The 24,960-nt window shown below is 46.3% G+C and overlaps 2 protein-coding genes across 2 annotated transcripts in view; one reads left to right on the top strand and one right to left on the bottom strand.

Moving 5' to 3' along the window:
- veph1 (ventricular zone expressed PH domain-containing 1) overlaps positions 1–24,960 on the top strand; it is a gene marked incomplete at both ends in the record, with an annotated part of 53,672 nt that overhangs the window by 9,187 nt on the left and 19,525 nt on the right. The window contains 5 exons of the mRNA XM_079731143.1: positions 12,658–12,821; positions 14,116–14,325; positions 19,620–19,840; positions 21,642–21,953; positions 22,257–22,621. Coding sequence (XP_079587269.1) covers positions 12,658–12,821; positions 14,116–14,325; positions 19,620–19,840; positions 21,642–21,953; positions 22,257–22,621 — 1,272 coding nt within the window. The remainder of the gene's footprint in view (positions 1–12,657; positions 12,822–14,115; positions 14,326–19,619; positions 19,841–21,641; positions 21,954–22,256; positions 22,622–24,960) is intronic.
- On the bottom strand, positions 98–7,179 carry ptx3a (pentraxin 3, long a; the record flags this gene model as incomplete). The annotated part of the gene is made up of 4 exons (XM_079731144.1): positions 98–807; positions 3,950–4,401; positions 4,775–4,934; positions 7,041–7,179. The coding sequence occupies 4 exons, from the start codon at positions 7,177–7,179 to the stop codon at positions 98–100; spliced, it is 1,461 nt and encodes a 486-aa protein (XP_079587270.1).

The raw sequence follows: 24,960 nt of genomic DNA on the forward strand, positions 1-24,960 counted from the left end.
GCAAGCTTTATCTTTGCGGTACACGCACAATGACGATGACGAAGATGAGGAACGCGGAGTGGCTCCCGGTCGCTGCAACGAGGCGGCGGCCCACCCTTCAGTCGATGAACTGAGCTCCGCCGTGGGGCACCATCTCCGTCACGGCCCACGCCACCACGTTCCCCCTGGGCCCGCACCCCTGGCCGTCCCGCGACGCCACGCTCGCCAGCTCCCCGTCGGACAGCACCCTGTCCCACACGTTGACGCCCGTCATCTTCCCGGCGAACGCCAGCCGGGGGTCGAACCCGTCCTCGAACCCCGACACCCCGCTCCCGTTCCCATTTCCTCCTCCTCCTCCAGCTCCTCCCGAGCCGCCCGGAGACCCGGGGCAGCAGCCGTTCCGCTCCTGGCCCAGCTGGAGGGAGCCGCCGGCGGGCAGGACCCGGCCCTCGGCCACGCCCGGGGCGGAGGCCACCTTCCTGCCGTCGGCCCAGAGGGAGGCGTGTCCCTGCTGGGAGCTCCAGGTGCCGCACAGGTGGAGCCACTCGGAGGGCCCGCCCGCCTTGAGCACGCCCCGCCCCTCCACCAGGTGGGCCTCACCGCCGACGGTGAAGAGGGCGGAGCTGCCGCTGAAGAGCAGCTGGATCTCGTAGGGGTTGCGGCGCGTCCCGTAGGAGAGCAGCACGGTGCGGTTGGGGCCGGCGTCGGCGGCGGTGGGCCTCACCCACAGGCAGGCGGTGAAGGCGGACAGCGAGAGGGGCACGCCGGGGAGCACCGCCGTGTAGATGCGGCGCGAGCGCATGGGGAAGAGCAGCGCCGACTCGCAACCTGCACACACACACACACAAACACACACACACACACACACGCACACGTTTTAGCTAGCTGCCGGTTGTTGTCGTCTTGCAGACTGTACGGCGGGTGGACAGTCGGAGAGTGAGAACACGATGGAGAGAGTGGAAAGGTGGTCGTGTGTTCAAGTAAGGAGAAAACTGATGAGGTAGTCGTTGTTTGTTTGGTTGTTTGAAACGCTATGAATGGCTGTGTTTGTTCATTTGGCAGAGGCTGTCATATCGGCTATCTTGTGTTCTTTTCTGCGTTCCAAACTAAACAACACTGATTTGTTTCCCCCAGATGATCCACTGAGCTTAGACAGGGGCTCTGTACAGGGCTGCTCTTGTGTCTCCTGAATGCCCCTCTCCCCTGTTTTCTGACCGTTGTTACCCCCAGATACTGTAATTTAGTATATCCAATGTTTGGAGTGTGTGTAGCGAGCCAAGCTCCCCTGGGGTCTCTGCAGTCATCAAACCAATTTCCATCCCATTATTTTCACACTCGCATGGACGTCAGCACTAGATAAGAGTCTCTCGAAATCTGGTTCAGATCAGTGTTACTTCCAGGGTCACCACCAAGGTCAATGAGTTCATGCTGAAACTTTAGATTGACCCGCCAGACTTGCTGTCAAGAGGTTTTCTATTTATTTCATAATTTACGTGCCTGTTCAATTTCAGAGAATTGTATTGATAGTTAACAGCATTATGATAATCTATGAGTTTTCAAATTGTTTTTTTTTTTGCCCGTAGAGTTTGCCGCCGAGGTACAAAAGAGGCCATCGACCCTAAATCACGTCGTCGCCAGAAAGAACACCGCTCCAACCTCACATGGGCTGAAGATGTCATACAAGATGATAATGATGATGATGATTGGTTAACCCCCCGGTTTGTACTGGAAGCCTCCCCAGTCACCCAGTTCAACTGGTTTCCCCTCGCGAGGGACGAGTGAATCAGCTTCATCGTTACCAGCGTCATCATCCTCATTATTGACCCTGACATGTTTTCTTACACGCTGCGTCACTCAGGGACCGTCTATTAGCCATGCGTATCAGTTCAGGGTTTGCCGAACCCTAACGTATGGGTGGACCTAAACCCAAGGGTAAAGAGACAGTAGCGTATGGCTGTCTCAAGCTATTATCATACGTAGTACATTAAGTTGTAATTTATGTTTTGAAGAGTTGAACAGTTAAACACTGTTTAATGTGTAATGTATTTATTAGCATTTGAATTAGCATTTGGCTGATGTACCTCAACGTTTTGAGAGAGAGAGGAAGAGAGACGGAGTGAGAGAGATAGAGAGAAGAGAGAAAGAGAGAGAGAGAGAAGAGAGGGAAAAAGAGACAGATAGCACTCTGTGTAAGGGCCTTGGAAAGGAATAAGCTTCCTTTGAGATAATGTAATATAGAGTTGGGTGCTTGGGGCCAAAACAACACTGTGGGAGATATGCATTTTGTGTGTTTGTGTGTGTGTGTGTGTGTGTGTGTATGTGTATTGCTCTAGCCTCTAGCTCTTCCAACCTAATACAACCTTTCTCCAAACATTCTATGATTAAGGAGCGCTATTGATCTACTTAAGACCACGGAGCAAAATACTGATTCATATTTGTTTCTTATATAAAACATGAAATATTACAGAGCAGGAAAACTGTGAGTGTGCTTGTGTAGAAGAGTGAAAAACAGCCCCCATCTGGTTCTGCTTTCCAGGGTGCTTCATGTGGTTACCGTGCCAACCTGCAAATGATTATACAGCCCCTCGTATGTAGGTCAAAAATTTACATTTTGAACGCAATGTGTGTGTTTGTGAAATAACGTGTGTGTTTCATGATTGCGTCTCTCTTTGTGTACTCCACTTTTTCTCTTGTGATTGTGTACTCCACTGTTTGTCTTGTGTGTTTGTCGTTGTGTGTGTGTGGTTGATGTATCAGCATTGAGGGGTTTATGTCTGATCAATTGCACAATTGAGAGTCAGGGTGATCAAAATTGGGCAGATGCCTCCATAGTTGCTCGATTTGATTGGACGTAGTTCTTATACCCGCAGTCTTGTTTGCTTCCCCTGACCTCATCGTTCATCACTATGATTTCCTAGTGACTGATCGTTGGCACCTCGCCAGACCAACATATTTCAGCAGGGCCGATGACATACTGTAGTATGTACTGCTCTGATGTGGTTGGTCAGTCGTTCACAGTTAATTCAGCAGGACCATGTGATCCAATTAGCAGTTCTACAGTACTGTGGGTGAGTCAAACACACGGGTGTCTGACTCACAGCCAAACGGTCCTGGGCTCTATGCCCTTCAGGGAATGTCAGCATTCCCTGAGTTGGCCACCAATTATTAATCTCAAGATATCTATAGTATAGTATGTTTGTATTATCATTATTATCCTATTCATCCTGTATGTCTATGGGTCAGGGCTGTACAACTCAAGACATTTTTTACCTTTTTTTTTTTACCTGTCTCTGACTATTTAGGTAGTTGAACGTGAACTTTTCTCGGTCTGGATGACTTGGTCTCAACAGAGTCCAGCTGCCTTGAAAAATAATAAACCTGGCCTTGTCTTGGACTCGACAAAGGTGGTCTTGACTACATCCCTGCTATAAGTCATTCTAAAGAGTATGTACAGAATCTACACATTTAATGTAGGACGCTACATTTAATGAAGGTGCTTCTTCTGAACAAACAAAAACATGAGGGAACAGGATGTAATAATCTGATCAATCAACAATCTTCAAAAATAAGATAACCTGTAGAGAGGAAGTATTTTGGCCTGAGGTTTAATGACAGAGAACTCTTGAAAATGGGGAGCATGGGGATCTGTTGCTACATGAGGAGATGGATTGCAAAAAGGCGTCCAGGATCAGATACAGGAAAGAGCAGATTGAGTGGTGTACTGGATGACCAGTAAGGTCATCCGGTACACTACTCAACCCCCGCCCCCCCCCGTACTCAGGGTGGGCCTCCTCCAGAGAAGTAGGGTATCCTCTCGCTGCCTGCAGTGTGACCTAGATGCGTGCTCTCAGAGAGCTGTCGGAAAGACCATGGTATGTGAGTGAAAGAGAAAAAAAGAGGGGTCGAACAGGAAACCAGACGGGGCCCCCCCCCCATTGCGATCACTCAAGGACAGGATGGGACGTCTCACCTGCGGGCAGGTATCTCTGCCTCGTTGACCTCGTCACCTGCTCCAGCTCCGCCCGCGTCTGCTGCAGCTCGGTCACCACAGCGGCTAGAGCCCTCTCCAGGGCGGCCGTGCCCTCCCTGGGCGGGGTCACTTCCTGCTCCAGGTGACCCTTCCCGTCGCCCGCCAGTCCCTGGGCCCCCGTCTTGGAGTCCGACAGGGGCGGCGATGCCGGTCCCAGCCCGATGCCGAGGCAACTCGACTCCAGCTGGGCCAGCCTGGAGCCTTGGGCCCGCACCGCGGACAGGACCTGCTGCAGCAGGGCCTCCTCCCGGTCGGAGGGGCCCCTTGAGGAGGGGGCCGGCAGGCTGATGCGCTCGAGGGTGTCCCGCAGCCGCTTCTCCAGCATCATGGACAGCCTTCTCCCCGCCATCTCCACGGCAACCCCGCACGAACCGCCGTTTTGCGCCACCATCCTGCCACAAGAGAGCGAGGATTATGGACCCGTCGAAGGGAAACACGAGGATACAACGTTGGCGCGAGATTCAATTTGGATTCGGATTGTGGTTCATTGTCGCTTGTGAACATCACTAGGAACATTAAGTAGAAGAAAACATGAATCAATAATTGAATGAGTAACGAATGATGATCGATCAGCCCATTCAAGTGACTCCCGATATTTAGTTACTAAGCTAACTTCAAACGGATCATTCAGAACTGAACCCTGATTCGACACTTTAGTCTGGGATTCAGGAAACATGAAAACAAAATGACAAGCACACGCAAAGCAGCGCTCTGTCGCTCATCGTCGTGTAGTTTGACACGATCGCCTCTGACCTCCGGACCAACCTGAGGAGTTCTGCACGCAGCGAGCCCATCTCCACCTTGATGATGTCATCAGCGTATTGCAGTAGCATGTTCTCCCTCATCTGACTGTTCTCCAGCATAGAGAACATCTTGTCCCACTTGGTCAGATCCCCAGAGCTGCAGGGAGAGGGGCTTGGTGTGGCTAGAGAGAGAGAGAGAGAGAGAGAGCAGGTTGATTACAAAACACGTTGATTACAAAACCACAAGGATGTTTATAGGAAAGTTTAAACAAGGCTCGGGAAATATGTGCTTAAGAGCTCCTTTGTTGTCCTTTTTTGGGCAGTTTAAGAAGAGAGATGGCTCAGGAAATGTTAAGAAGGTGAGAGAGATGGTAGATAAGAAAAGCAATCACTTCTGTCCTTGGATGTGAGCCACGGCTTCAGTCAAAGGTTGGAGGAGGAAAACAGAGTGATGAGGACAGAGGGACTGAACCGAGGACCATGGGTGAGGGGGAAGAAGATCTTCGATCAGCCACCCTGTTCTTTTTAACGTCGGCGCCTCAAAAACTCTGTTTATAACTGCAAAGGTATTTCACACAAGTATCACAGGATTTGTTTTTCTTTCAGCAGCCTGTACTGAAAGGTTTAAACTCAATGAGGGGAGAAAGGTCACGTGCCCTCTGCTCTCTCTGTGTGGAAATCATTACAGTGAGATTTAGAAGTCCCGCTTTTACTTTGAAGGGGTCTTGAGGGATGTAAAACAAAGTAGCCGTTCTCCTTGGACCTTTTATCTGAATTTTAACTTTGTTACATTTTTCAACTGGGTTCTTTGGATTGGAAAGTCTGATCTTGTGATAACTTTCTATTTACTTAAATTACAAGTTAGAACTTTTAACTAGGTTTCATAAAACATTGCTGGAAGACAATCTTAATCGCTGATGAATCATTTAAAGTATATCTCTCCTTTTCGTTCCTACATTATTTTTTGTTTCTTTGTTTCTTTCTTCTATGTTTTTTCCTTTGTCTTTCCTTCTCTCTTTGTGTCTTGGCAGGCCGTAACAAAGTAACACATCTCCCATCACTCATTTTCCTTCCTGTCTTGTTGTAATACTCTCTCTATGTTTGGCTGCCACCACACTATTCAGTGGTGTTTAATCACAGAGCAGGCTTTGCCCAAGGACTGGTGTGTTGCCTCTGTACTATTGGTACAACAATTATACCGCCTGCCAGGCTGAAAACACTGTAGCAAATGCACAATAGGTACACACACACACACACACACACACACACACACACACACACACACACACACACACGCACACGCACACGCACACGCACACACATGCACACACACCCATACACAAATAGCAAAGCAGTATAGAAACAAATGTACTTGTACACACAAACACACACACACACACACACTCACACACACACACACACACAGACACAAACAAATAACAAAGCACTATGAAAACAAATGTATTTGTACACACACACACACACACACAGAAAAAAAACACACACACACACATACAAACGCCTTTTTTCTTTTTTTTCCCTCTGTCACACACACACGTGTACATACGTGTATAAACGCTGGGGTAATCCTAAAGCTGTCCTAAAGCAGCATGTAATGAATCACACTGTTTATGTGGTGGACAGGCTGTAATGTATCCTGTCGTCTCATCACTCAAGAAAGCAGGTCTGGTGGTGACGGCTGCTCAGAGCTGGCAGTCCAACCTACTCCTCATCCAATAGACACGGCCCGCTCTCCTGCCCCTTACACTGTGTAAAGTTGGCCTTTAATCCTCTCCAAAGGAATTTTTTTTTTTTTTTTTTTGCCACTCTTGCTTTTGTCAACGTTTGTGGGGTATTTGTGATTAACTTCAACTCTATCCCTCTGTCTACTATCACTTCATCTTCTAACTCCATCTTTGAACTTCCAAACAACACAGAATGAAGTTGGTCATTAATGCTCTCCACGATGAACGATCATTACAATAAAATAACTCATAACTAACCCTATTGAGAATTGATATTTACATTCAGGGCATTTAGCAGATGCGTTTATCATAAGCGACATACAAGAAGTACATTTTTCAGAAGAAAGAGAAACAATGTATCGCCGTTGGTACAGTAAAGATATTCCTAGAAACAAGTGCCAAGCACCTACAATTACTAGGTTAGGTTGCTACATCCAATAAAGAGGCACGTCCCTTAGTTCACTCTCTGTTACTTCAACCTTTTACTTTACACACACCTGTGTATATACACAGTGTGACCCGCCAACAGAGTGTGATACTCACCATTTTGGGGCTCTTCCTCTATGATTTCGTTGTCGTAGGAGTTGCCATACTCCACCTCGATATTATCTTCATAGGCCACAGTCAGAGATACACACGCTGAGACGACGCACAGCGCACAGGAAATACTCCACAGCATCATGACGGCTCTGTCCTGCAGTGTGTGTGGCTTGTGGTTGTATGTGCTGGTCAGTGGCGTGTCTGTAGGTGTCTTGAGAAGTGATGCTAGTTATATGGTGTTGGGTGTCCCAAGCAGGAGATGATAATCTGATCAAGTGCTGTTGGGTTGTTCTTCTTCTGTATCCTCTATCTCTCTATGTCTCTCTCGCTCTCTCTCTGGTTTTCTCCTCACGTCCACAGCCTCTCTGTCTCACCTTTCCATAGTACTGCAGGTCCGCAGCTCTCTTTTCAACCCCTTCCACTACTTTTGGCCCTCCTCTCTCCCTCAACTCCACCTCTGTCCCTCTCTGGTTCTTCCCTCTCTCTCTCTCTCTCTCTCTCTCTCTCTCTCTCTCTCTCTCTCTCTCTCTCTCTCTCTCTCTCTCTCTCTCTCTCTTTTCTCTCTCTCTCTCTCTCTCTCTCTCTCTCTCATTCTATCTATTGGACTCATCTTCTCCTATCTAAATCTTCTGTGCTTCCCCTCTCTCTGTTTCTCCTCTCTGTCTCAACCTCTGTCTCTCTCCCCCGTAAGTTAAAAGCTGAGCAATTCCTTGGCCTTGTGCCTGGAAGTGTAGAAGGCTTGGATGGTATCTCTTAAACCAGTGGTAGGGTCTGCTTGGGCTAAATAAAATCACACACACACACACACATAGGCAGGCAGTGAGTCATGCGTCGCTGGAGGTAGCATATGCGGTAATCAGAGCTAGCTCCTGCGACTCACACAGAGGAAGTGTATGTGGGGGGGAGTGGGGCCACAGAGGAGGCCAGGGAATCGGAAAACCCAGCTCTTGCTTGATTTCCACCCCTTGCAGAGAGCATTTCTGTGTGTGTGTGTGTGTGAGTGTGTGTGTATTTGCTTAAGTTTTTTTTAAAAGTGGTCCAGAAGTAAAGGGGGATTCGAAATGGGAATATTGTTTCCAAGGCCTTGTTTAAATAATTTATTAACTTATCTTAATCATTTAATTGTTACTCTAGTTTTACCTAGAGTATGTATATCTGTGTGGTTTTGTGTGTGTGTGTGTGTGTGTGTGTGTGTGTGTGTGTGTGTGTGTGGGGGTGGGGGGGGGAGAGAGAGAGAGAGAGAGAGAGAGAGTGTGTTTGTAAAGTAATGGAACTGGCATGGATGTAATGGTTCCCTTATGGGTCTTTGAATATTCTCCCTATCCTACCCTTACCGTCCCTCAAAACTCTCCTACCTGTTCTTCTGTCCTTCCTTCTCCCTGTCTGTTTATCTTTCTTACCTTCTGTTTGTCTGTCTTTCTTTCTGTCTGTCTGTGTGTCTGTCCTAACTTGTTTATCCATCTATATTTATCAGAAACATCGAAACACATGGTAGCTCTTTCCAAACTAGAAGGTACCCCCGAACCCCTTGTATTCGGTGCCCCAAATTATTGTTAATTGCTGGATTTGACTCCATGTGACATTATTGTGACAAGTGACCCTATCAACAGTGGTTGGGTTGTACCATCGAGGTGGTCAGAGCCCCCTGAATCGGAGGAATGAGCCCCTTGTTGATGAGCCATACAATAGCTTTCCCTCGGCCGAGACAGCGCTCACAACCCGGGACCATAAGGAGTCGGTGGGACATGTTCCCTCTCACAGGCATGAGACAGGCAAGAAAAAGGTCCAGGAAGTATTAGTAATGGATTGTATATGTGCATGCGTGTGAGTTTCTGTGTGTGTGTGTGTGTGTGTAATTGTGTGTGGGTGTGTCCGTGTGAGGGAGTGAGTGTCTTTCTGTGTGTGTGTGTGCGTGCATGTGCGTGCGTGTGTGCGTGTGTGTGTGTGTGTGTGCAGGGGTTGTGCTGCAATGCGTCAAAGGATTAATAGAGCATTTGGCATTAGTCAGCTGTACATTTCCTGAGCTTTTTTTCTTTCCTCCAGCGTGAACGAGATTAATGCCTCGATGCCTCAGGCGTTTAAACGTGCGCGTTATGTCGCTGATTCTGTCGTTCTAATCGTGTCAGGCATAATGCGTTTTAGATTTTATGTTCAAGAAGCTGGCCAATCAAGAATCTGGCCAATCAAGAGTCAAATCCAGCAACGTTTTCTCACAGCAAAGACATAAATACACACAATCCCACATGGGGTTGGAGTGGCCTTTGGGTTTGATGCTTCCCCCCCCTCCCCACCACCACCATTAGGCACGTGGGATTTGAGTCTTCACTGTTGATTTACAACATACATAACGTAGCATGCGGATTACCGCCAACATATTGGACTTGTTAAACCCTAAGCCAGCTGTCATTGGGCTCTTCTATATTGCTGATCTTTTCCACACGTTAAATTCATTCTCTCCTGCTAAACCTATCTTCGTTCATGATGAAATAATCATAACGGACATAGGTTACCGTCACATACTCATGCTGCCAAAACACGATACCCTTTGTAACGCTATTACATTGAAAACAACAACGTTGATGATGACACATATTGAGAGCTCATTTGTAGAACATGTGGGTTCATGTGATGCAGGTTACAAAACACGGCCCACCCCCTTGCTGTCATTAAACCAATAGCTGAGAGGAGGTGTCACTCACTTCCCTCTCTCCAATCTCCTCTCTCCTCTCTCCTCTCTCCTCGCTCTTCTCTCCTTTCTTCTCTCACCTCCAGGTCTGTGGAGCCTTCCGATGAAATAAGGCTCTGTGATCAGAAGGACACAAATATCACCTCGCGATGACATTACGGCAGCTAGAAATCCACACACATTTGACACGCTGTGTGTGTGTGTGTGTGTGTGTGTGTGTGTGTGTTGGTACCTGCACGTGATGATGTTCTCCTGCATTTATGTGTGTTTGTGTGTGTGTGTTTGTGCGTCCGTACCTGCACATGATGATGTTCCCCTGCGTGTGTTTGTGTGTGTGTGTGTGTGTGTGTGCGTGTGTGTGTGTGTGTGCGTTGGCGCGTGTTTGTGTGCATGTATGTCGATTATTGAACAGAGCAAATCTTGCAAAGAACATTTTCCTTTGTGTTTGTGTGTGTGTGCACGTATGTATGTCTTCTTGCAGGCATGTGCATGTATGCATGTGAGTGTGTATATTTGTGTGTGTGTGTGTGTGTGTGTGTGTGTGTGTGTGTGTGTGTGTGTGTGTGTGTGTGTGTGTGTGTGTGTGTGTGTGTGTGTGTGTGTTGAGGGCCCTCGGGTGCTGGCTCCAGCAGGTAGGATCAGTAAAATTTGCAGGGTCTGTTTGTACACACTGTCCTCCCAGCCCCTCACATTCCAGCGGACAGCACAGTAAATCACACCGCTACACCACAGCTCCCCTGTCTCTAGGGCTGTTCCCTCCTGAATATGGGGGGTCCCTTTATAGTGGTACCAAGAGAAGAGAAAGGGGACATTTTATCATCGCGTGTGCGATCATCCTCAGTTAGTGATTTTAAATGATGTTGTCAGGAGGAGCTATTTTATTCTTTGGCAAGGGTTTTTTACTTGTACTCCTTGTCAAGAGCCTCAACCTTTTACGTATGATTTGTTCATCAGGAAAGACTGAGCTGATAAGACATACACTCTCACTGTTCCCCTCAATGCTAGGTCACTCCTCTGAACAACGCAGAACAAACAGTCTTAAGCTTCAAAAAAGTACGATAGGAGCTCTTATCCTTTCATCCCTCCATCATCAAACACAATTCACAGCAGTCTGGCTAACCGCCTGACTGTGATGTCACTCTTCAGCCCCCCTCCCCCCCTACCTGACTCTGCTGACGTTGTGGTGGACGTGGTTCGATGCAGGCCCAGCTAATCATCGCTTGCATGATTGCACTTACGCAATTTAAGCTGTGGTTTTCCATGGACAGAAGCTACAGTTTGGAAGTTTCATCTATAAAATCATGAAATGAGGCAATCTTTCACTGGTCCCTAGCACAGGGGGCTTGCTGGGGAGATCATCAAGGTTTTTTAATAGAACATTGGGATTTTCAGAAGTGATGAAATAAGTACGGTTCTGAATTTGGTTCTGAAGAACTCCTATCATAAGACACAGGCTGTGACTAAAGTGGAATAAAAAAAAAGAAAAAAAGAAAATTTGGAAAAAACACCACAGGTAGAATTTGTAGTGTGGAGACATTGCCACGGCGTCTTGCCTTCACCTTTCCACAAATGTATACCTTTGCACAAATGTACGGTGAATTAGGTCTTCAATATCAAGTGGCAATAATGTGGTATATAAATAATCGTTACCATGTCATTATGGTTGCCATGGTTGTGAGCCTCCCATCGTTTCATCCACCCGACATTTATTCAAGTATTTTATTTAATATTAACTGTATTAATATTGCATTGTAGTTCACACTTCAATGTAAGTGTGTCAGATTAACCAGAGAGGGTAATTTACATCTGTGGTCCCCGGGGAGGTCAACAAACAGTCAATCTTACTCTGTTAACCAGACCATTTGTCTTCCAGAGTACAAATCCTGGCAATCATTTGGAAAATAGTTACACTAAATTTGAATTTCCCAAAATATAAAATACCCCAAAACCCCTAAGAGGGCATGTCAACACACATCTATCACAAGGAATGCATCGGCTGTTATTTAAGAGTAGACACAGCAGAGTACCCCAGTACATAATCACTTCCACTAGTTGACCCCTGTAGGGTATCTGACATCCACACTGCAATGTCTTCAATATAATTAACTCAGGGCTTTTAATGTGGCGGTCCAAAAATCACTCACAATTTCCGTTTGATGTTCGTCTAGAAGGCATTTGGTGACTTCTGGGGCCCACAAGCTTGTGTTCCTAATAAAGCTTGTAAAAGGCCTGTTTAAAATTGGAAACTGAACTTCTTGGAGACTTAGAGGTCTTTGTTCTGTGACTGTGGATCATTGATCATTTGGCTGTGTGTGAGTCAGAGGGTTGCTAGGTACAACCGTGGGTGTTTCTGGTCATCGGGGCAGTGCTTTTTTACGAGCTATGCTTCAGCTCTGCGGCTGACATTCTTCCTCCGTGTGTCGTCGCTGCTGAAGAAACACTGGCAGCATGGGGAGTCTGGAGCTTGATAGAGAAAATATGACAGATGAATTATCTGTTCTCAGAAATACTGAGGGACAGTCAAGGAACACCACATGGTGGTGCGTGCTGTAGCTGCCACGCAAAGCAGATTGAACAATGGACTGCATTTCCAGTCCGTGAAAGTGTTGTCAAATAGATTTGTGGGATTGATTCAGTGAATGTAAAAAATAAATGATGTTTCTTATTTTGACGGCGCTTCATGAGCAGATGCACAATCGAGCAAAGTATCTGTTGGTTTTTTGTGCGTTATTGTTTCATCTTATATGCTGGCTAATCAACTACTCTCTCTCTCTCTCTCTGTCTCTGTCTCTGTCTCTGTCTCTGTCTCTGTCTCTGTCTCTCTCTCTGTCTCTGTCTCTGTCTCTGTCTCTGTCTCTCTCTCTTTCTCTCTCTCTCTCTCTCTGTCTCTGTCTCTGTCTCTGTCTCTGTCTCTCTCGTTTCTCAACCTCCCAGGTAACCACATGCTGCTTCGGGTGTTGCCTTCGGTGTATCCCAAACAGCCGGACGCCATTCACCGTCACCTTGGTGACCTAACCGCCATGATGTCACAGCTGGAGCCGCCAGAGCAACTCCACCTGATCAGGCTCCTGCAGTTGGTTGCCGAGCAACATCCACTTGTGAGTTACCAAATAATGGTTTTGAATTGTACTTAGGATCCGTGTCTGTGGGACTCAGGGAACCAATAGAGTGCCACAGAATCAAAGCAACCAGTGATCAGTTTTTAATATTTGTTTCATTTGTGAACATTTTTGCCTTCTTTTTGTTTTTTGTTTCTTGTATCTTTCTCTCCTTGGTTAAATACATAAATGCTACAGACCTACCTGCGTACACATTTTTAGTTACTTTCAGTTGTAAAACAATTTTCAAATGAATGACAATTGACTCAAAGAACATTGAAATGACTGTCACTCACCAAATATCAGAAGGAGCACCACAGACAGTTTGCCTGTGAACTGGATGAATCTCGCGAGCTCACGTTTCATTTGCTCTGCAGATAAGATCCTGCTCCCCTCCCATTGAAAAAGATTTCTGCCCGGTATGAAATAAACCGACCAATCACAATGGTTTATCTAATATGAGGCGGGATAAATAGGATGACGGTGCAGGCGAGTGCCGTAGAGGCATTTTCAACGAGAGAGAGGGAGGAGAGAGAGGGATGGCTGCCACTGATGTACAACGCAGTCTTTTGATTCCGCTATCGAGGCAGTATTAAACGAACTGGACGGTATATTTATTTCATTGCTCAGTGCTGCATCACCCTTTTCGTTGCTATGATTGGTTGTAGGCCTATCCAATTGCGTTCCTGAGGCAGTTTGGTTTGCGCCTGATGGTGACGCCCCTTGGCGATCGAAAAATTACCGGCCAGGTTCCAGACTAATTGCAGTTTGCAATTTGTCTGGTGATCCCAGGCTTACAAACAGTAGCCCTGTGGAATCCAGCCTCATCTGGGTCACTCTGAGATAATGAGGAGGAAAATGGTGAATCATTGTTTATGTCTCGCCAGGAAGCCTTCAGATTTTCTATTAGCAAACACTTCAGAGTCCGGAGGTTCATCTTGGTCATAATCTCCCCTTTTTTGGCCTCCTCAAAGTGTGTGTGTGTGTGTGAGTATGTATTTGTGTGTGTTTTAATTAGCATAAAACTAAAAAATTGCAATACTGCACACAAAAATGTGTTAAGAACGTACATTGTATACAGTGACCCTGTGTTCTCTCTCTCTCTCTCTCTTTCTCCCTCTCTCTCTCCTCCGTCTCTCCCTCTATCTCTCCCTCTCTCTCTGTCACTCTCTCTCTCTCTTTCTGTCACTCTCGCTCTCTCTCTCTCTCTCTCTCTCTCTCTCTGTCCCTCTCTCCCTCACCCCTCTCTCTTTCTCCCTCTCTCTCTCTCCTCTCTCGCTCTCCCTCTATGCAGATCTTGAGCCCCCAGGTTCCTGCGCTCGTCGGTTACCTTGGCGACCCCTCGTTGAGGGAGTCGGTGTTCTCGGCGCTGGTGGATGTGTCTCAGGCCAGCCCGTCGTCGCTGGTCAGCTTCCTGCCTGCGCTGAGGGCCGTGGGGGAGCAGGGGCCCGCCCTGCTGGGCAGCGTGGCCAAGATCCACGGGGCGGTGGGCATTATCAGTGAGGTGCGTGCGTACGCACACACACACACACACCTACACACACACACACACACACACACACACACGAATAATCCTAATCACGCACACATATACACACACACATACAGACCTGTCTGAAACTCCCTCTCTCTCACACACACACAAACACATGTCAGCACTAGCATGCTCCTTATCACGCACACACAGACACACACACACACACACACACACACACACACACACACACACACACACGGCAAAATACACACTCTCAATCATTGTTTAAATGACAGAGGAACTGTTCTTTCACTCTCCTCCAATTGAACGGCAAGTTAACAAACAAACAACCTGGAATGTGTCCACACACACACACACACACACACACACACACACACACACACACACACACAGAAACAAACCCTCACTCTTTGGACTGCAGAACGGGGATGCAGAGCCAGAGCCAATGTGCTGCTCAATGTAAACCGGGGCCGGCTTCACTCCCCATCCAGCACATAGACCACGACACGGCAATTTAACAGGACATTACCGGTAAATCGGCATGACCAAGCATCGCCAGAAAGGTGTCGGTTGAACAGCGCTAGCAGGGATGGCGCGGTTTCAGAGCTATGTTTGGATTGATTACACACGTTTCCCTCTAGAACATTCTTATTCACCTCTGAACCTCAAAGTCACTTTGGTCCCACCGTAGCACTGTGATTAATAACTGTTTATTCAAATCCATTGTTATCGATGTTTATCAACAGTAAATGATTGGTTCGATGAATGAAGGGATATAACTGTCGTCCACATTAATGTTTCTTTCACTGAACAAATGAACAGCAATTGAAAATATTTACATGGGCCACATTTGGCGACTGCACTTGGCTTTCTCGTGTTGAAATTGTCTGGGGAAATTAACCAGTGCCTCATAACTCATCATTACACGGTGAGGCTTTGAACTATAAACAAACGAAGAGAGTGAGGAGGGACAGCGAGTGTCTGCTAGTGTGTGGGAGAGACTCTTCAAGTGTAGGTCAAGTACTCAATGTACACACACACATACAGACACACAAAAACAGACACAAGCGTACACACAGATACACACACACTTACTGCCCCCTAGTCTTGAAGTTCAGGACAATAATGTATTAATGATATGATCCAACATAAGGTCATTATCATGTAATGAACCTGCATATGTGACTCATATGCAGGCACATGATGCACAAGCCTTCATCAAGTGCCTATACACACCTTTAGAGCACAACACACCATCAAGGTGGCTTAATCCTTTCACTAAATTGCCCTTAGTGTAAAAGAAGTTACGTTAATCTTTAGTTGTCGTTGTCGTAGTGTATTACTTGATGCTGCAGGTTATAAAACATTAGCTAAGAGGTAAACACTGGAGTGGATACATTAATAGTAAGACCAAGTATTATAGAGCAATAGAGAGATAAAGGCACACATTGTAACATTGTCTTTGGATGATATACCTCCTGATGGCCGGGTGATTAGATGGCAGAGCAAGGAGCCAGCAAGTTGGGGGGAAAGAGAGGGAAAGAAAAGTTGAAAGAGTTAACTCAGATGTGAGATTGAGACAGTGCAAGATAACTGAGTAGAGATCGAGAGTGTTTTTGTTAGTGTGTGTGTGTGTTTGTGTGTGTCTGTGTGTGTGTGTGTGTGTGTGTGTGTCTGTGTCTGTGTGTGTGTGTGTGTGTGTGTGTGTGTGTGTGTGTGTTTGTGAAGAGTGTCAGAAGAACAGTAGTGTGGGGGACTGTTCTCAAACTCTCTCCTCATGGCTCAATCCAAGACAGTTTAACAACTTTTGGGGGAAATGAAGGAGAAAATGTGTCTCAGATGAACTCAGACCCTTCAAACACATTCTCATATACACACACACACACACACACACACACACACACACACACACACACACGTATCTACACACGCAGAGATACACACCAATATACACACACAATCACTCATAAATGCTGACACACATACACACACAATACACACATACACTCAGACGCTCATACACAAACACACAAAGCCATTGCTGACACAGGGTTGGCGGATTTCTGTTGCTTAAGTCTTCAGCCAATCGTTCTCACTCTTTACCTCAAAAGCTGTCTCCTGAATATTCATGTCACACACCGACACACACATACACCCACTCTCTCAGAGTTAGTTTGCCTCCTACTGTCCGGTCTTTCTTCACATTGGAACCATTTTGGAACGTGAGCCATCAGATTTCTGGGAAATGCCTTGGCTAAGGTCTCCTGGTAATGGCAGTGGAGTACCTCCTGTGTGGGGTGTTTTTATACACACACAAACACATACAGGCAGAGACAAAGGACTTTATATTATTGCGATGTGCTTCGACTCACTTTCAACTGATTGCCCAATGCTCCAGGAGGCCCCATTTTCCCTTTCCTTCCCTTCTCTCTAAATTATACAAATCTATTTTCAAAACGACTCTTAAAACTGCTCTCTAAACTGCTCTCTGAACCTCTTGTAATTTTCCTCGGCATTGTCGACCAATTCAAATATTCAAATCATTTGTATAGTTTTTTCTTGAAGAGATTTCCCTTCACTCTCGCCCCATAGCACCACTACAACTCCCAGGTCACTCCTGGGAGCTGTGTGAAAAGTGAGAGGTTTAATGGAGTGTCACTAAACAGGCTGTTGAGTGCTGCTTTATAATTGTAGTTTAAGTAAGTAGCAAGCATTTGGAAAATGTTGAGTTATAGAAACTTGCTTGATACAGGCCAGTGTGGTCCTGCATTGGGCATGTGCTTATGTCACTGAGGGATTAATATTAAGTCTACACTGATAAGTAGAGACAAGCTGCTTGTCTCTAAATATACTGTTATACTGTGGAAAGTTGTACACTGTGGGTGGCATTCATTTTCTCAAATAGTGTCTTCTTGTGAGGCTTCAAACTGGCTTCACCATTTGGATGTGGCTGTTGGGGATATATTGTAACAGTGAGTCAACTCCTTCTTCCAAGGAAGGAGTAACACAAGCAAAGACAAACATGTTGTGGTACCCACACACGCATACACAAACACACCAACAAAGAGGGGAATTTTTGTTGGTGCATTTATGGGTTTATAAATCCCAACACGCAGTCACAGAAACACACACACAAACACATACACGCACACATTAAAAACACATGCACACACAAACAGCTGTGACGGATGGAGTGATTGAAACCGGTTGCTTCGTTACGAAACATGACAATTTTGTCTTCCAAAAAGTCCCCAAGATTTTATGTTTTGGAAACCTGCCTGAAATTGTCAATGACAATTCTTTTGAGTCTTGATTATGTAGCCCTGAAACAGCTTATAACTAAAGAAAATCAAGTGAATGATATTTTCCCCTTAACTCATTTGTGCCGGCTGCTGCGCGGCGCAACATTGTATCTACTAGATACAATGTTGCGCCGCGCAGCAGCCGGCACAAATGGAATAAATACGAGAGCTCCAAAATGCAACATCAAAATCCTCGTGCCACAAAATTCAAAATGTGGCACGAGGATATATAGAAGAGAGATTAACTGTATTATCCACCTTTTGTTAAGGGGGGGCTCTCCTGCAGCTCTGTAACAGAGGGGGACTTCCATTCCTCGTAAAAGAACAGTTTTTTTGACGTATTTCTTTGCAAGACAGAGCCGGGTCCTCTGTACTCCGTCTTAAATGGAGGCCTTTACATGCGCCGCAGCGTGGAGCGGGCCAGTGAAAGGCCCCGTCCAGACCTGGCAGCGGCCGAATTCCTTTCCACTATTTACAGCCTTGGTGTCGAAACCTCTAATGACTACGTTGGGCTACCGCGCTCGTCAATCAATCACAGATTTATCTTTTTCCCCAATCACAGCTCGGAGACAGGCCTTTGATTTTGTTCATACCTGTCCGAGTTGCTTACAAGCTTAAGTAGTATAGTTAATCTTTAACAGTGTTGGTTTTAACCTCGGCCACGCATGTGTCTACCTGTGGTGCTGGTTGGCTGAATCCCCCTGCATTACAAGAGGGCTGGAGGGGAGCGAGGCGAGGAGAAGGGGAGTGAGCAGTAGACAGTGGGATAATTGGGGTGTTGGGCTGCTTAGCCCGTCTGGTTATGGTCGGGGTTATGGAGCCAGTCTTCATTAATTACACCGATAATTGGGTCCTCACTGCTAGACAATGTTGGTTATATTTAAACCCCTGGTCACAGCAGGGCTGTACAAATACAGCTGCTCAGGATGGGTTATTAGCACGGTTTGCAGAAGTATTTCACCATTTTTCCATTCATTATCTACCATTTCTACCACTTTTATCCCTCTTAACTGAAATCTCTATATTGCAATTGCAAATTAATAAAGCTATCTAATGTGTTCCAATACCACCACCCCCAACCTTCGATTGTTAAACATTCATCCTTGGTCCGTAGAATGCCTCTCAGATAATACCATACAATACTTTAATGAGACATTAAACGACGCCACATGTATCGCTGGCCTCTAAAATGGAAAGCCTGTTCGATTGTAGACAGCCTAGCATGTTACTATTGGCTCATGGGTTTGCTCCATACACATTGTTGCAGCTGTATATATTTGGATTAAGCCCATATTAGCAGGCTAATTAAACGGTGTGTGTGTAGATTTAACATTTGACACATTCATTGAAATATACACACTGGGAAACCTCGAAGAGCCAAAAGAGAGGAATGATGTCATTCCAAACATAGAGACATGAGTTTTCTACTATCACAGTTCAGCTCCATATGTTTTGATTACATTTTGTCTTTCTGTGCTCTACAAACCCAAACAGCGCATGCTCGCAGCCCTGCTCCCAACTTCAAAGTGTGAAGGAGAAATGTGTCTAATTAGGAAACATAGTTGTTTGCTCTGTCCTAGTTTGACCTAATTTACACTACATTTACCCAACTTCTCTTGAAAGCGTAACCAACGCGAATACATTCAACACAAGGAACAGGGTCATCGCTGGTTATTGCAATTATAGAAACACAGATTACGCTTGGTAGTACTTTCCCTGCTTTTTGTCTTTCCCTCATCACAAACAGCCATCAGGGACTTCCAGTGAACATACACAGGGCACTCACCCGCATGTAGGGGTTAGGCTCCCTGCTCAAGGATGCCTACTGGTAGGTCACGGGCAGTGGGGATCAAACCTAAACCCGTGCCACCATAGCGCTTGACACCCTAGCCGATGCATGACCCTGCCCCTCAATGTCACCACATGCGTGACACGGTGGAAGGGTGGATGCCCTTTCTCTGCTTTGGATCCCAATAACCATCCATCCCCCTCCCCCAGGCCCATGCGTGCAGCTCCCTGGTGTACCTGGTGTCCCTGCTGGGCAACATGGAGCACAGCTTCCACCACACGCTGCTCATGCAGATCCGGGCCCTGACGGACCGCTACCCCTGCGTGCTGGGCGGCTGCGGCAAGGACATCTACAGGATGAGCAACTCCTTCAGCGCCATCGCCCGGCTGCTGGAGCGGAGGCTGGAGGAGAGCCCCGCCATGCAATGCAGGTGAGGAGGAGGAGGAGGAGGAGGAGGAGGAGGAGGAGAATGGGGCTTTTATATGGGTCATTTGTATCAATGGGGTAAAAGCTTACCTCCTAGGGCATACGGTTCAGCTATTGTTCAAGTATACCAACATAAAATTGGTCAACTGTCGTTAAAATAGTCAATTGGAAAGGCCGACAAAACAACGTCCATTCACCTTGGGACCTGATCAGTTATATTGCGAGGGTGGATTATCAATGTCCTTTTTACTCACAAACTCTGGGAGGTCTACTCTGTGTGGTTCTGGATGTCGTTCACGCAGACATCACACACACACACACACACACACACACACACACACACACACACACACACACACACACAACACACATGTGTATATATATATATATATATATATGTATGTGTGTGTTTACAGTGTGCCATAGCCATAGTGGCTGAGGAGAAGGCCATAGCAGAAAACACAATAGAACAACAAGGCCACCTTGAAAACCTTGACAAACCAACACCATAACAGCGCCTTGAGACAAACAGAATAGACCTCTTAAGTGCTGGATGAATGTGGTCCGACTTTATGTCTCGGCCTATACCACATAAACTAAAACAGGAACGCTGTGATAAACTAAATAGCCTTAACGTAAGCATCATCTTGTGGTGGGCATTATCAAAAATGTTTATTTACCATTTTTTTCGTAAATACCATCCATTGTGAACAATGGAAGACAAAGGTGAACAATGTTTGTTGTAAAAGTTGTTTCAGGGATTTTTCTTTTGTTCTGTGGTTGGCAAGTCATCTAAAACTACTTCAGTTGTAACGACCAGCCAGGCAAACTCGTCATGTTTTAATCGACCCAAATGCTGTATTTAAAACTTGTCTACAGAAGAAAGCACAAGATGTTGGACCCCAAACCTGCATTACTGTTTGAGTTGGCCTTATTGTAGCATTCTACTTTATTTTATCGACCATTACAATCCAGAATTACCGTTATCAAAATATGGCTCAGCGTGGTTCTGAAAATACACTACTGCCAAACCAAACTCGTTTTGTATTCAAATAAAAATGAATCATCAAAAAAGGAAAGAATAAACCGTATTTGTGTGTCTGTGTGTGCGTGTGTGTTAATGTATCCAAAAGTGTGCTGCACTCCCCATATAGTTAGCACTATTCCAAGCGGCTTGGCAGTGCTCCCCGTTCCTCATGGGGATCCTGACTCCCTCTATTAGGGGGTCTCTGCGTCGAGTGAAGGGAGGGAGGTGGGGGGGGGAAGGATGAAGAGAAAGGCAGAGTGCTTTTCTCTGAAAGGGAGAGCAAGAGGGCAAGGAGAGAGGAAAAAACTAGCGCATGGGCCCCTGGAAGTCTGTTTCCACCCAACAACAAGCGGATGGTCTGATGAAGAGGGAATGGCCCCCGGCAGAGCGAAAGACAGATAAATATACACAGAGGGATGGAAAGAGAGAGAGAGAGAGAGAGAGAGAGAGAGAGAGAGAGAGAGAGAGACAGGGAGGGAAGGAAAGCGAGGGGCGGGAGCGAGAGAGAGGGAGATAATGTGAGGTAGAAACAAGTCTTGGATATACAAACTAAATAAAAATAAAAAAGAGCTGGAGCGCAAGAGAGAGTGTAGGCTCATTTAAGAGCAGTACCAATGAATCACGAAATGTGTTAGAGTCATTTGGTGTGAAACTCGGTTTAAACATGTGGTGATCGGTCGAGCCTCATCTCTCCTGCTGTATCCTCACGTGCCCAGAGTCACACTTTCCAGCCCTGCAATGTGTCACGTGTGTGTGCATTTCTGTGTGTGTGTTACAGTCTTGGAAATGATCGCACTGCGTCCCAGTGTGCGGCTCCTATGGGCGCCTCCGGATCAGCAGCAGGAGGCCTCAAAGGAGGAGCAGGAACAGGCAGAGGAGGAGGAGGAGGAGCAGCAGTGGGGTCGGATCAGCATCTCCAGATCAGGATCCAGGCCTTCGAGGAGAAGATGGGGGCCGAGGGGGGAGAGAAGGAGGCTGGTGGGGAGGAGGAGGAAGAGGAGGAGGGGGAGGGGGAGTCGCCGGCCCCCCAGAGGAGGTACAGCGCCGGGCAGACCGCCCGGCTGGAACGGCGGGAGATGAGGTTCAACAGGTCTGTCGGAGCCGACCCCGGACCCCTGGCCCACTGGCTCACTGGGGACTCTTAATGTTCCACACTTCATGTGCAATAAGAGTGTAGGCACTGATGGTGGAAGCCGATGTGCTATATTGTAATGTTCTGGATTGTATTGTAGCTGACTGTACCGAGCTGTGTTAGACCGTATTGCACAGCGCTGTATGGCTGTGTACCTGGCTGTATTGCACTGTGTTATACTGCACTGTTTTGTATTGTACCTGACTATACCGTTGTACTAAATGATAACTTGGTGTGGGGATGTCTACCCGGTCCTCCTAGGTCAAAAAGCCTGGCCCTCCACGCCGTCCGCTCGCGCTCCTTCAACTCGGACAACGGCGAAGACACGGAGGGAACGATGACCGCTGACGCCATCCCTCCCCATGCTCTGGCCAATCAGCAAGGAGATCCGCAGGAAGTCCCGCCCCCGGAGAGGAAGGCGACCGACGGCAGCCCTGCCACAGACAGGGGGAAGAAAGAAGCAGATGGAGAAAAGGGGGGGAAGGATGGGGGGGAGGAGGAGAAGGAGGAAGAGGAGGAAGTGGATAGACTTCACGTTCACCTGAAAAACAACATGGAGACCATCAAAGCTTTCTGTAAAGAAATGGTGACCCAGATCCCAGTTCCAGAGCAATGTTTTATTGAAGGTAATGAGTGCGTGTGTATGTTTACACGTGTGCATGTTTACGTGTGTGTGTGTGTCTGTATATACACACACTCAATACATACCAGTGAATAAGTAGACTATACAAACATTTACCGGACTGCATTACAGACTAATCACTGAATTACCGAACGACTTTCTCATCTCCAGCTCATACTTTACCTGTTAGTAACGCTGATCCGAGCCCATGTGAAGCGGTGCAAGACGTGGTTGGAAGGATTGAAACACAGGGGTTAACGGAAGTGTAGAGAAGGAGTTAAAAGCAGTGTACCAAAGCATGGGGTTAGATTACACATGTTTTGGCTGGGTTTAATCATATTGCGGTATATGTCAAACATCACTAGTCTCGCCCGCTAACAATGTCACACAATGTCATACCACATGCACTCCTGTGTTACTGCCAGAAGTCAGTGTGGGGCTTTTAGGCTTGTCAATCTGTCTTACCGGGGGCTAAGTTTTGACGTGGGTAGCACATATCAACTGAAGGCACACTGCATTTAATCTTTAACTCTCTCCACCCTCTCTCTATGTCTCTCCAGCTCTCTGGCTTCTCTCTCTATATATATATACATACTGTTATCTCTCCCCTCTCTTTGTCTCTCTCTGTACCTCTTTCTCCATCACTCTTACCATCTCTTGCTATATCCCTACTCCCTCTCTCTGTCTCTCCTCTCTCTATGTCTCTTCCTCTCTCTCGCTCTCTTTTGCAATCTCTCGTCTCTATACATCTCCCTCTACCTCTGTCTCTCTAGTTCCCTCTGTCTCACTCATTCCCCTATTCTTGTTTCTCATGCTTCTTCACACACACATACAACAGGCCCACATACACACACCCCCGCACTGTTTTTACTGTTGGACTAAATTACGAGTGTTGTTTCTCTTTATCTGCGCCTGAATGTGTATGTTCCTTACTCAGCACACAGAGAAAGCAGCTGCAAAGTAGATTCACTCCAAGGGGGGTCAATATATTGCTACGGAATTATAAATGCATTCTTTGTCGAATGTACTGTACTATACATTTATGATTGCAGTATGGACCAGCTTTAGTTGACATGAGCTTCACAGCATTTCTTGACATGCACCAAGGGGATATCTGAGAAGGCAGAGAGAGATCTCCACGATAGATGGAGGAAACTTTAAGTGTTCCCATTCTACAGAGACAAGATGGCTGAGCAGGCTGACTTAGATTAAACTAGCAAACAATATCCATATCTATTTCTATATAGTTCTTCTTGTGACTATGATTGTGATTATATCACTACTACAACAAATGTTATCTATATTACACACAAGACTACAAAGTTTACCACAGAACCTGTGACGCATGATGCAATGTTAATTCTAGTTTAGGGTAGAGTGCTAATCTTCTAAACTAAATCAAGGAGTTTAGAATAACAGAGGATGTTAGCCAAACTCTAATGCACCTTCTGGCAAAGCTCATATGTTACATGTTATAGATGGCAATAGTATGAATAACTTGTTAACATAATGAATGAAAATATACATTTCTGAAAGTACCCCGCCTACAGTTACCAAACGAGCGAGTCAGTTTCAGCGCGTGTGAATGTGTGATGAAACACCATGGTGATGGGACAGGGTGAGATGTGTTAATTGACAGGAGGGGAAGATGTATCCCTCCCATCCCGACCCTAATGGGAAGCAGCAAGGATTTACCCAGTGTAAATATCTGTCTGCTGGGGATTAAACACACACACACACACACACACACACACACACACACACACAAACACAAACAAATGACATACACATACACACGCGCACACACAAACAAAGGCCATTCATTCTAAAAAGCCTTATCGACTTTGAATGATATCTTGACTCTGTGTCCAATACTTGCTCCTTCCCGTTAGCATTCACTGTTTTGTTTCAACGCCTTAGCCTGCTCATCAAAGGAGCAACGCCCAAGGTCCGTAGGATATGACATCACAGGTCAGGGCAGTTGAAGATGATGTCATGGTGCTGTTGACGTGGTCACAACACCTACAGTTGTTGTGACCACGTCTCCCATCCCATTATCTCCATCCCAGGAGACTAGATTTACTGCAGGGAAACTCCAATAGGAGTACCCCATTTTCAACAAATAGATGTTTCAGGTAGAAGAGAAAAAGAAATTTAACAATAGTTGGGAAGTTTCAGGAAAATACTTATTTGGATGGGTTTCAATCTTGTTTGTTCCAGAGCTATATATTATACTTTAATCCTTTTCGGTACTCAATGCCAAAAGGGAAAAGACAAAGATAATGGAAATATTCAATCCATTGTGTATCCAATATATACTTTGTTGGATTCCTCTGCAGTGAA

This window comes from Pollachius pollachius (assembly GCF_949987615.1).
Source record: "Pollachius pollachius genome assembly, chromosome: 3".
Classification (NCBI taxonomy): Eukaryota; Metazoa; Chordata; class Actinopteri; order Gadiformes; family Gadidae; genus Pollachius; species Pollachius pollachius.